The following is a 14,378-nucleotide window of genomic DNA, read 5'->3' as shown; positions in this document are numbered from 1 at the left end:
GATCAGATACTTGACCGAACTTCGTCTGATTCAATTTTATCTTATGAAAATATTGAAATACCGCCTTTATCATTACTGAAAACATCACCTAATCAACCAAATTCTCCTTCCAATCACAATCACAGTGTAGAGAATAAAGTGACCACTGAAGCGAATAATTTGAAGAAAGAGGATAAGTCAATGAAATTTCAATTAACCAACTTTTCTTGGTCATATGTACATCATTTGTTATTAGATGATTTATTATGTTCACTTGAAAATATTGTAGTGTAAGTATTTCATCTTTTAAATACATATATACTTTATTCAGATTTTTGTGAAATATACTTTAAAATCTGGTATTATGAATGACAAATATTGACTTGTTCAGCTAATTTTCTAGCTTATAAATCTAAACTATTTAATATAGTTATATTAATCAGTTAGTCATACGCACCGTAGAAACCACAACAGATTTGCTTTGGTTTAATTTACAACACCATATCACAGTAGTAGAAGTTGTGACCACGGCGGTGATAGTCGAAAATATTAAGTAGATATGTTATAATTTGAAAACGAAGGAATGAATTCATGAGATAAATATAATATGATTTTAAAACTCAGGTTATAAGGAATGAAAAAAGTTAGTGGATCTGTTCCACTGCTATTGATTCTGAGCCATTTCACCCTATATCTACAATCACCAGTGACGATAAATGCTTGGATCCTAACCAAGTAGTCTGAACGCATTCATTTTAGTATTTGTAAAATATTGATTAGCAGTTAACTTTTAATAAAAGAAAAGGAATATTCACGTTATATTTATTTAAATTAATTCTACTATGCAGTAAAAAGGAAGGACGTTTAAAAGTGTAAATATTAACTACCGAACTTCAAAAGATGGTAATGTCGTATTACTAATATTTTAGGTCAAATTACCAGTTAAAATACTTGATTTCATTGTATATCAAGCAATAAGATGCTAAATCAATGTGATTAGAAGAATTTAAATTTGATACACATTGTATGCTTGATAAACTTAATATTCAGCATAATACACTACAAATAATCATAAAAAAAGTCTGATCTTCCTTTCTTCCTTGTCATATACAAGCATTCTCATTTCAGCGTATATAATATATATGTGAATTATGATATCACATTCTAAATACATCGCTATTTATTTCCATTTAATTTAGTCAACGAGTGGTTCATAGAAAACAATCCGTGACCTCGCATTCCTCTTTGTCTACACCAACTTATGGATTAAGAGAGAATATTTTGAAACAGCAAACAAAGATAGGAAAAGAATCAGTTCAGTCACCGTCTTCTATACAATTAAAATCACCAACGTTACCATCATTTTCATCCTCGTCTGTATTATCATTAGCATCCACAGAATTATCGTTATCATCGACGGCAATAACAACATCTCTGGCAAATAATCCTTTCATCAGAACACCACATTCAAATAATCAGGCATCTTTGACAGATAATAATCTTATTGCGAATAATAATGACGATGACAAAATATTTTCTCAAAATGAGACAAACATGAATGTAATTGATCCAAGAAATGAATCTATTTTTACTACAAATATTTTGCATATTATTTCTTATTTATCTGATATGATTGTCGGAGCATGTGGAGGCTTGTTACCGTTACTTGCTGCAGCGTCAAGTTCCACAGTATGTATTTATCCATTTTACAATATTGATAGAAAACTAATTGTCATTTACAAGTAATTAATCATTGAGCGGTGGCCAAAGTCATATTGGTTTAATCTTCCGTTGTTTATCGAATCCTGTTTATCGGTGATTTGCTAAGTGGTCACTAGTCAATGTAGCTGGACATTACTCTAAATTATTAGTTTGTTGAAGCTACTCGACAGGAAAACTTAACTCAGAAAAGTGATTGAATTTCAAGTGGATACACATTAGGTTAATAAATCCGAATACTTTTTCTGCACACCCCTCATATTCAGGCTAAATGTTAAACGTTGGTACATGAATAATGATATTAAAGTCGTGCAAATAAAGTTTTTCTGTTTTATATTCTTTAAATGTTACACTATTCTTTATAAGTAGTGAAGCAAAGGGTTTCCAGCAATTTTGAATATGAAAATAAAATAAATTAATAAATTATGTAGGTAGTACATCTTTTTAGAAAAAAAAAATTATTAGACAGCCACTTGTTTGATCTTATAAATAACCTGATTCAAATTCGTGTATGTGGCTTCAAACCGAACCAGGTGCCAGGTCTAGTGTTACTACTCGGCTGCCCAAATCGAAGTACAGATGTTGTTCAATAACTTGATTTAATGCATATATATGCTAGGTTCTTCTCTATTTAAGATTAACTAACTGACGTTATTGAAGTTTATTGCTCTTGCTAATAATATGGTGAATATAAAGTGTTTATATATTTTTTATTTAATAATAACCAGTTTTAATAATGCATAAAAAGTTTCTTTTTGATGAGTCACACCAAAGAATCCATTGTTTTATTAGCTAAAAACAAAATAACACTAATATTACACATTAAGTATACCTTCGAAAATTCTTAGATTGTACTGTATTCCAATATATCTTTGAAATGACTTTTTTTCTCTGAAACATTTTATTCTTTATCATATTCGCCTAAATAGTCGACTGAAACCTGTTAGTATTTTCCTATGTCCCTAGTTTATAAATGACCGTCAATTTAGAAGTTTATCAAAATTCCTTCACTGTTTCACAATTTCTTCTGTCTTCTGATGGAATTTTCGGAATGTCAGCTTAATGTCCCTCTCTAACAAATCATCAAACAACCTTAATTTTTAGAATCAAAATTATATTTCTAAAAATCTTAGTTACCCAAATAACGAAGTTCAAACCAGACTACGTAGCAAAACAGTAGAGTTATTCCATTTCCATCTTTCAGGATTTTACAAGTATGATCTTTTAAATAACATTCTTCATACATTCGTGTCCCGATTGTTGTAAAACTGCGCGCTAAAAGATAGATGAAAAATCTTACTTTTAATCAGAAAATTTGTTGATTTCCTCAAGAAAATTATTTCTACGTTCTTGTTTGAGTTCAGGACATATTTAGTTCTCATATTCAGTTAATCACAATTTATTTAATCGCAAAACTATTGATCTGATTAACAAATGTTTGTCGCCCCACAACTCCAAATACAGCATAAATATTTGTTTCTATAACTGTAATTTTTAAATTTTATCTGTACAAAAAATATTATTTCGTATTTTGTATCAATGAGCATTGATATTTACGTTGCATGTTTTATTCCACTTGAGACTTATCATCAGGGTTCTTCTTTAATCAACTGTAGTGATATATTTTCTGAAATTTGGATTTTCTACAAATATGGAATAATTCAACTTCTTGACTGTTGATTCCTATCCATGCTTGTTTTTTTTTATACTTTTTTTGTGTTATATATCTTTCTTCACCTCACGTTACATCATTTGTGTATGCTTATCTTATTTCGTATAACTGATTTATCTTTGTTAAGTCTTATGGATTTTAATATTTTTTCAATGATCAAAATTCAGTGTTTCTTACTTACATGGACAAAACTCAGTATGTTGGTTGCTACACTGGATCAAAGTCGATCGATCAGTGTAAAATGTTTTGAACTGTGTTTTATGACAAGGTTTCAGTACATTTTAGCCGTAATACTATTCAATTTTACGAACAGTTTATATATTGATGATAAATTCGTTGAAAAGAGATTCCTTTTATTATAATCTTTCGATTGCATCATCACGGTTATTCTTTGTTCACATATTGATTCAACTCTTCATTTCTCATAACCATTATTTTCTAATCTAATTAATGATAAATTCTCTATTATTCAAATAGTTCATTCATATTTTTTGTCGAATAAGTAAACTGTACGTTGTGATAAATTATTTCTGTTAATCAGATTATTTGGTATTAGTTTGATATTAAATTAATGAAACAATGTATGTTTCTACTGTTCAATATCATATGTTAAGATAGAGTTTTTAGTAGTTTGATTATGGTCTATCAAATTGGATTAACTTCACACAGCTGTTTCTTTCCATTGTAATATGTCATAAACATTTGCTGAATTTCATTTTTCGCTTACATAAAGTTTGCAGTTGAAGTTTGGTGTTGAGACCTGTTTAAGCGGTTCTTAAACTAACCTTAAAGCCAGTTTTTGATTAACGAGCAAAGGTACTAATAAATCGAAACTATTTTGTAACAGAAGTACGGAAACCTGTTAGATTTCAATAGTTCTAAAACATTTATTAGTTCTGCAAGGCTTCTTACATGTCTTCTGATCTTCATATTGTTGAGATATCTATACATAACCTTATTTAGTTGAGTGCAACTTTATCCAGGCTAAAAGTTTCATCTCCACAACTTTTTCCTCATATCTATACAGAGTTTTATCGGGACTTCCTGACCTTCAAGGAAATTTCAATTAATAAACTTAACGAAGAGCGATGGCGATAGTGTTTCATGAGATGAACATCATCTCCAAATCTTTATGAAGTCATGCGTCAAAGTCGTTATCTATTTTAAGCATTCTCACTTTAGCAGGTAGAGTATTATTCAGTAAATCACTAATCAAATGATTACTTTGAAAGTTTTCTTTACAAGAAGCAAATTAACAAAACCAACTGGTTCATGTGTTATGCACTATCTATGTATAAAAGTGAGCATTTGATATATTGAGCTCTGTCATGTTTACTCTGTGATGAAAATAAAGGAATTTTTTGTACTAATTTTAGACGTTTTGGTCATTAGATGAAGCTATCTTTATTGTGCATTTTCTAAAATAAAAATAAATGTCATTCATTGTATTTCGCGCAGAACGTCTGAAATAGTTTTCTCGCTATTGATTGATTAATGCCTGTGATATATTTTGACCACAATTACATATTTTTTAAGAAACATAATTCAATTAAGTGATCAAACATACGCAACCACTAACATTGAAAAATATAACAGGTACATAGAAATGGGTATGGGAGGTGAAATACTTAATTTCTGTGTGTAAAAGCCATTTGTCCTTTCCAATTTATATTTCACTGTTTTGGAAATTTTGTTTGGTTTGTAAAACTTCCAGCAAGTTTAACCTAGATGAGACCATCTTGAAGAGTCAACAGTATAGTGTTTTATTGTGGAAAAATGTTCTTAAATTATAACGAATCAGGAATCTTTGGAAAATTTCTGTGTTGATAATTCGTATAGTTTCTTATGAAGCCTAATTTACCAAGTTTCTGATATAAGTATATATCGTTTGTTATCTCAATGAACCTCTCCACCTTCATTCTTCTCAAATAATATTCTTGATACCTAATATTATTTTAATATCGTTGTTACTATCATTCATTGTATTGATATGGTGTGACAGCTTGGTCAGATGCATATTTGCGGCAGATTCTACTTGTTTATGACTGACTAACTTCAATAAGCCACTTGGCATCTCCTGATAACTATGAAAGTCTGAATGTCTTTTTTTCGTACTTTTCCAGAAACCTATGACAACACGCTAAGTGTCTAGTCTACTAGTATGCGTCTTGTCGAATTATATTAGTTTCGATTTCAAGCTTTCCTTACTAAAGATCATCTCACTTTATTTCAAGTGGCTGTACTGATTCAGTAACATTAAAACACTATCCGTTTTCTGTGCATAAATATTAAATAATTTAAAACAGTTTTCCATTGTTTTTTAAATTTTTTTTTCTCGAATTAGAGTGAAATCGGCAGTTTAGAGTCATTACCTGGAATGGAGTTGAGTGATGGAATAGGATATCTTTTGCGTTTAACCTATTTGGCGGATTTTTGCATTATGGATAAAAATATTAATATCAAACTAATAGAATCTGAAAGGAATTTACCTTCAGGATCTATAGTACGTCAACTTTTAAGATTATGTGAGTTTATGGTTATCACATATCATTTGTTCATAGTGTTAAGTAAATATATAGGATACATTTAGATTTTTAAAATGAATTTTTAAAACTTCATATTTCCTTGTTTATCTTACAATCGTTAATTAATTGTTTGAATTTTGCATTTTAATCGCATGTTATTACCATGTTCACTGTTTTGTATATTTTCGTCGACTCTTGATTTTTAAAAAAGGTCAATCGGCAGTATTTAAGTTTTTTGTATCCTCAAGAAATATTGGAACAGTATAGTAGGATATGTCAAGTAAATTAAAATACACCAGTTTTCATTTTATCAGTATAGGGTTGTGGAGATTGTTTAGTTTAAATTGGTATCACGAATGGATCAATGTTAGACCACCATTGAAAACATGGAAGCACTGGAAGGCCGTTTTGTCCTAGTGTGGGACTTCTCGGTGGTGCGCATTCACAATCTTACACTCAAAACTCGGACCTAGGACCTTCGGTCTCCCACGCGAATGCTTAACCTTTAGACCACTGATTCAGCATCCAACGGTGTCAATGTCTAACTTTAACCAATCTACGGTATTGCGCGACCGTCCGCCAATGTCTTCAGTGATTAACTGTCTTAAAACACGCACGGTTGAACTCCATTGACCTTTTCCTACGTGCCTTTCTTAATCATGGCGTATCTCATAGCATATATATATATATATAATTTTCGTTTTCTTTCCATTTTATTTAATCAGAAATGTGATACATCTTTATCTCTTATCTAATTATGTTAACCCAGTATAATATAAATATTCTCTTTGATGCTTTTGTGAAACTGACTTAAGATTTTGCACTAGCAACTACCTATTCTCAAACTAGTTTACATGTGCTTTAAATGTGTAATTAGGTTGCATATTAAACGAATTTCTGTCATTAGCTGTAAGATTCACTTTTGGTTAAATTAATCAACTTTCAATAATCAGGTTGCAGGTTTGAAGTCCGCTTCGTGTTCATTGCGTTAAGTAGCCGAGTATGATCGTTAGTACTCACATGCAAAACAACATATTTCGAAGATACTTATACGTAGGTCAGCATAATTAGTTAGTTGAATAGCATCTTTGATAATTACATCAGAACAATTTCAATGCATGATGATTGGAAAATTTCGCAATCGCGCTGGAATTGTGCCTACGTTACCGCTTTTTGGTATTTTAGGTAAAGAATAGAAGTCATTTACTATAGTGGAATAATGATATAATGTTTCTCGTCATCATTCCTGTCACTCAGAGTTTTGGGTTAAACCCTAGAATTAACAGTTTTTAGTAGTTGACCAGATTATGTCGGTATGCGTATGTTCAACCCGAATTGTAGTGAAATGTGTTTTTTATTTGTAAACACAGCTCAATTCATGCCCCTTTTTGACTTGTTGAATAGATTTAACTGCAGCAGTTCGTAATTGTCTGGAGTCACGTCTAAACAGGTTATTACCTCCCTCATATATTGTACAAACAATGAAACAGTTATCTTCTGGAAGTGATATAGTTCGTCATTATGGAATTTCCAGTGATATAGAAAAAAATTTAGAAATAAATGAAGTTTTGTTTATCCAATCAGATGATTCCAGTCATGCTTTACAATCATTACAGATTATTACAGGATCCACTCAAACTATGAATGATATACGTGTGGATAGAATAAATCATTATCATTGTTCAAATGGCATTGATATAACTTCAAAAGAAGTTCATCGACATCATTTTTCTTTCCCACTTTCGATTGATTCCAATGATCCATGTAATATCATAGAAGATTCTATGGACAATTTGACAAATAAACTATTAAATTTATCTAGATTTCAGCTCGTCACAGACCTGGAATACTATAAAATTCACAGATTAGGTTTTCTAGAACAACCATGGAAACTTCCCGATTATTATACAACATCCAGTGATTTATTTCGCATCAGTGATATAAAACATGATTATGATAAAAAAATAAGCCATTTAAGTGGAACATTTCAACAATTACTATACAGTATGAAACCACATTTTAACTATCCCAAAAATTATGGAGTAAGTTTCGGTTATATGATTAGTTTTTTTATTATTAATCGTATTGAAAATCTTTAGACATACAATCTTTTAGTTAGACTAGTGTTTTTTCCATTCCAAACTAAGAATATGTACATTCAGTAAAACTCATCAACCAAGTACACGTTAGTGTTTATCATTACAAGTTACTTTTTTATATGATCTATTATGTTATACATCCCCTCTTACAACTAAGTACATTAAAAATAACTCTTACCATTTTTCTGGAAGGCTTAACCGGCAAACAAAACGTAAAACCTTGTTTTACGTTAATCCTGACTTCTTAATTGATGCTGTAAACCTTACACATTCTACTTTTAAACATTTAATAAATTGCCTCGATAAATATTTTGTCTTTATTATAAGGCATTTATTGAGATTGTTGAATTTCACAGTCTACATCACGTACTGGCACTAGTCAAACAGGTTTTGAAAACCAGGAATCACTAGTCAACTGTTTTAACTCAGCATATTACTTCTTAACAATTTACATCCACTAGGATCGAACTCGAGGGCATCAGGTCCCCTGTGTGAGGGCTTAGTCTTTAGATCACTGAGCCGACTCATAGCGATGTATATCCTTATTTTCAATCAATTATTTATTATTATTGTTAGACCCATAATTATAATATTCGTAAGCCGAGATTTTCAGATTTTCTGAGTATAATGTCTACATGCTTCAGTATCAAGCCTAAAATAGTTATTATAGCTGAAATACTTCAGGGTTGTACTTGTACTTATCACTAATAGTTCCGTACAACTATTTTAATTCAATGAATATAGAATGATCAAATTAGTAATGTTTAATTGTTTTTCACAACAGATGTTAAATTTTACTGATGATATTAGTTCATTTGGGAGAATCGGATCAATCATTCGATGTGGTGAATAGCTGTTAGGTGATCATAGTCTATATATTATTATACATTAGATATCGGTTAGCATTCTAGTAATTATTTTAATAGCCAATATACTCAGAATGAAAACATAATCCCATTTTTAAACAAAATGTTTTACAGTAATTTATATTCTATAATTTTGTAATGTGTGAATTCATATATCCCCCTTGTTCGAAACTTTTTAGATAAGCATTATTATGTTAACACTCCTAATTGTATTAATTCTTATTGGTGTTTTCTTTAATCTTTTTTTGTAAGGATGAAACTTTTCAAGATACGGTCATCAATCCAGTTAAAAATCCTGAAATACTTTTGCAAAATGCTGATATAAAGAGGCTAAATTATCTAATTGCTAAATACACAGTGAGTAACACTATTATTTTGTTTAATAATTTATTGAATTGTTCATATTTAAATAGTTACCAGTTGACTTCTGTGTTGTTTAAAAACATACGACTGTATAATTCTTCAACAAAGTAAATGTTTGTTTTTTATTATTTACAAGTCATACTGTTCAGTGATACCTAATACTTCATTATCTACATCAAAGTGGTTAAATCTACATACACTCCAATCTACTATCCAGTTACTAAACGTCCGTTTCTATCATCATGAATCTCTGTGATGTGGATGAGATCTAAAATCTAAAATATGACATAAGTACTATTTCGCTATGTCATAACTGGATTTCCGTCTAATCAACACCGAATAACAATACTCATTGATCAATCTCAATTAAATTATATTTCCCTTCTTTTTTTAAACTATTGCATCATAGGTTTTTTAAATAATCCATAGCAGTTTCCATGTTTTTTCTACTGGTTATGACAGTTGTTTTTATAATGGCAATCATTACAATAACATCAGTAAATTGATTGCGCTTTTCTTGTTATCAATATTTAGTAAAATCTGTTCGCTCGTTAAATAATAATCAAGTTGGAAGTCAAACTAGAATATTATGATCTATACATCAGTTATGAAATACAATTCAGTATTTAATAATGAAATTCACAATTGATTTCCATTGTTAACTATATTACAATTTTTCATACTACGTAATAACTATACTACCAACTGTGACGTATGTTACGGCTAACCTAGTGGACTTTATTTGTCTAATTCTTATAATATTATTCTATCTTTTCACCCTCCTCGTTTTTTATTTTACGAAAATTAATATAGGAAACAACCAAATCGCCTGATTTTTTGGCTTTAGCAACAGTTTACTTTCTTTCAGTAATGATGGTCTCTAAATATCGTGATGTTCTTGATCCGAATCCAATCTGGTTACCATATGCTAATGTCGATCACGTACATTCTCATACTGAATTACCTCAAACAAATAGATTTAAACAAGAACCTCAAGTCCAAATGAATACCATCACTACTCAGAATAATGAGACAATAGCAACCAAAAATAATAATGATCATAATATTAATAGTAAAGAGGCAGTTTTCGGAATAACCCATCGTGATGAGAACGACATAGGTGAGTAGTGAATTATCTGTACTTACAATGACAGTTTATTATGTTTGTAATTTGAACCATGTAAAAAATTACCATAGTACCCGTCCTTAAGTACCGTAATTTTCTTAGTTAAGTGAATTTTCACTTTACGCTTTAAATTTCGAATTCACACTCATAATAAGTTTTAATGTTACTTTCATAATGCTGTCATAAGTATTCAGTGTTCCTATACATGATAATGGTAATGAATAGGCAAGTATCGCAGTTATTTTCTTGTTATATCAGTGGATTTTATGGTTATATTGACTCATCACTGAGTAGTGAGCAGTGTTATGTCTGACTAGACCATAGTGATAATCAGATTATATCGGTTAAGTAACAATATATTCATTAGGCTAAATGACTTAACGTTGCGTGACTGCCTAATGCTGATCACTTGACATTATTTACTTTCACCACATGGACTGCTAAGTTAAAACCTTTGAAGAAAGTTTATGGACAACTATATTATTTTCAATAATATTTTAAAGTAATAAAATAGCATTTTAGGGTATAAGTTATTTGTAAGATAAAAAAATTCTTCTTGACTGCCCATGTTTCTTCGATATGTATATTTTCAAAATAAAACAGTCGGTTATGTTCGTTTTGTGTGAGAAGGAACTCACTAATCAAATCTAACTTCGTGTATCAAGCATTTTGTGTGTAAATTAAGTAACAAAAAAGGAGTTGAACTATCACTCTTTATGTCCTAGGTCACATCTTTATTAAAATGGCAGCTTTGATGGTTAAGATATTGTTTTTTCAACCAGTATGTGATAAGTTTTAACCCGGTCGCTCCTACCTTGGTTTTGACAACCTGGTAATGTCACTAAGTCACGATCATAGGCATTTACTTAGAAAATCAGACACATAATAATACTTAAAACTTAACAATTTTATCCATTTTAAAATTATTAGAATAGAAATTCCGAACTGAAAAGTGGTGTTTCCAAAAAGAATCACGAAATTTTTATTAGATATGAAATTACATAATCTAACTGGTATAATTTTAAAGATTTTAGTGAGCTATACTTATAGCACCCTAATATAGTATATATAGTCATAGTCTTTATTTTTACTACCGCGATTAATAATAAAACTATTATTATTAATAATTACTTTCATAATCGTAATTCTGTTTATTTCATCTTAACAAATCTAGATCGTAATTCACTAGTCAGTGAAGAATATGAACTTGTCGACGTACCACTTGATAATAACAGTAATAATACAACAAAAAGTGAACAGAGTAACCAAAAACAGAACGCTTTAACTGATTTACTTGATACCTGCCTTGGATCAACTGGTTTATTTTTAAAAGATTTATTTATTGAATTTATGGATTATTTTAGTAAAACATTAATTGGTACTCATGGACAAGAATTAATTCTAAGTGTTCTACCATTCTTACAGCATACATCATCTGTTGTAGAATTAGTGATGTTGTTGTGTTCACAAGTCAGTTTTGGTAGTAATACAAATAAATATATTGGTATTATTTCATATTTTGTTAGTTATTCATACAGTTACAATGCAGCTACTTCTGTGCATACTTGTTTTTAGGATAGAGGTTACATTTGTAATATGAGAAGTAGTGGTATTGCTTGCTTACATATTCTTGAGTAAACAGTGTAGTTTAAAAGAATATGATGGTTCAAAATTTGTCGTACCCATATTTTTAGTACAATGACAGTGGAGCAATTCGATCACGAAGTATGTACGGTATTCTAATGTAAACTTTTTAAAAATGCTGTCTCTTATGAACCAAGATAACATCTGCAGCTTTTAGTAAATTACATCAGCGAACATCTATGACCTCATAAGCCACTGAAATTATGCTGTTATTACTTTCTTGTTGCGATACTTTGTCGTTGAGGGACGTTTTTTTCGTTCTTCCCCTGTTTTTTTCCGCCGTAAAATATAACAAGTCAGTGAATATCTGAACTCAGTAGCTAACCCAGTAGCCTAATTTTTAACTATAATTCGTCTGATAAGTGATTGGATAATCTCCCATTATGATTAAAAAAAGTAAATATACGAACATCAGTAAGATTATTCTAGAAGTGAATATCAGAAGACGAAAAAAATAATAAAGAGTGTTGGGGACGGGTTTGGGAAAAAGGTGAAAATAAGGGTTATCAGAAAAACATCCATTCACTATGGAAGGGAAAAGCTAGTCACACTTTTCTTCTGTATGTATAGGTCATGTCGGAAACGTTTGATGATTGCCTTTGCACACTGGAAAAAGATTGGTATTTTTTTACCTTTTAAATATTTAGAAGGCCATTTTTGCTTTCACTTCATGTCCGCTATCCAAAAAATGTCTGGCAACAGCATTTGTAAGTATTTTATTCCCTTCCAGCCGTGAGTTTCTGGGAATATATTCAACAAATGTTTGAGAGACCCTTTTCTGTGACGTCGAAAGTGTAATAATCTACCTCTAAATGGTAAAGTCATTTCATTGTTACATGAATATTGCATTCCCATAGATTTATTTCTCAACAAAAAAATAACGTTGTTTCACAAACCAATGATAACTACCCTAAATATCGAAGGTTAATACTTGGAATAGTTCAGGTGTTCTACATTCTTTTGGCTCTATTTAGCTATATAATGGAAATCACTAGATATTAGTTTTAACGAAAGTTAAGTTTTCTATGGTTATTATGTCACATTCATAACACGATGATCTTTAAGTCGTATAAGATTATCAATAGTTATTATGATGATCACTTGTAAATTTTTGTTTATTAAAAAATACAGCAAGCATAAACTCTTTGTTTAATCATAGTTATACAATACATGGTTAATGGTATATCATAATATATCAAAGAATATTATACACCTTATTTTTTAAATACTTATTTTTATTATTTGATTATGGTTCGAAATTTTAAAACTTATTTTACGTATTATAACACTTATTAGTTTGTCTATTTCAAACCAATTCTTAATCATGGTTACAAATTAATGTGTATACGATTGATGTTATTACTAGTTGTGTTTATCTAAAACGTGTTAGTTTTATTTTGTGGTTGTATTCACTATAAATCATTTTTCTCTTTATCTTTTGTTTCGTTATTTTTATCCACTAGGAATGGCAAACCTCTTTACAGAAATATGCAGGATGGGCATTTATTGAACTCGTTAATGAAGGACGTCTTCTATCTCATTCTATACGTGATCATCTTTATCGTGTAGCTGTAGAAGGTGATGTAATTTTAAATCAAATACATATGTCTAATATTCAACAGCATACAAAATTTGAGGAAATCACTGCACATATTATGGCTAATCTACGAGAAGAAGAAAAACTGCACAAAAATATAATTGACTCAGCTCGTTTACGTGATGCACAGCTATCAAATTATTTGAATAATAAAGCTAGTCGGTTAGCTCAATTTATAATGTTCAATTGGATGAGATTGTCACCGATATCATCATCATTTACCGTCTCTCGAACTGTCCATCCTCTCCTGTAAGCCATATAATATATATTGAAATTTTATGAAAACTCATTTATCCAAAAATAATTATGACTATTAGTTATGAGAAAAGTATCAGGTGTTTTCTAATACTTTATGGGATTATCCTATCTTCCAAAAATGTCATAAACATATCGCAATAATAACATTCATTGATGTATACAAATGTTCTGTTTAGTTTGTATTTTGAGTTGTATATATTCTAGATGTGGTTCCGAAAGTACAAATAATCAATTCTAGTAGGCTCCAGTTATTTGAGTGATGTAACGTGAAACTGATAAAGGTACTTTCATAAAGATTTTTCTGCGCTTTATTCATCTGATTACCATTCATCGTTTTATCCTATATTTATATACACTCTTTCAGGTTAACCTTGTCGAACTGGTTATTAGGATAACTGACAATAGTTTTATATGTCGATTTGGTTCTGCATCAAATTATTCTATTTTTTGATGTATTTTTTTAACAATGTTTAATTTGTATCCTAGTTCACATTTGTTCAACAAAAAAAAACACATATGGTCATGAACAA

The 14,378-nt window shown here is 30.0% G+C and overlaps 1 protein-coding gene across 2 annotated transcripts in view; it reads left to right on the top strand.

Moving 5' to 3' along the window:
- The window catches only part of MS3_00000433 (uncharacterized protein), a 63,282-nt gene that overhangs the window by 20,485 nt on the left and 28,419 nt on the right, over positions 1–14,378 (top strand). Inside the window, exons 20-27 of one of the 2 annotated variants that reach the window (XM_051208198.1) lie at positions 2–269; positions 1,179–1,668; positions 5,715–5,895; positions 7,300–7,937; positions 9,113–9,217; positions 10,037–10,343; positions 11,524–11,819; positions 13,457–13,839. In XM_051208198.1, the coding sequence (XP_051066434.1) occupies positions 2–269; positions 1,179–1,668; positions 5,715–5,895; positions 7,300–7,937; positions 9,113–9,217; positions 10,037–10,343; positions 11,524–11,819; positions 13,457–13,839 (2,668 nt within the window). Of the gene's footprint in view, position 1; positions 270–1,178; positions 1,669–5,714; positions 5,896–7,299; positions 7,938–9,112; positions 9,218–10,036; positions 10,344–11,523; positions 11,820–13,266; positions 14,130–14,378 lie in introns of those variants that run through there. The other variant, XM_051208199.1, reaches the window with a different exon arrangement.

Source organism: Schistosoma haematobium, chromosome 4 (assembly GCF_000699445.3).
Source record: "Schistosoma haematobium chromosome 4, whole genome shotgun sequence".
Lineage (NCBI taxonomy): Eukaryota > Metazoa > Platyhelminthes > Trematoda > Strigeidida > Schistosomatidae > Schistosoma > Schistosoma haematobium.
Note: the sequence above shows the minus strand (reverse complement) of the source record. Positions and strands in the feature narration are given on the sequence as shown.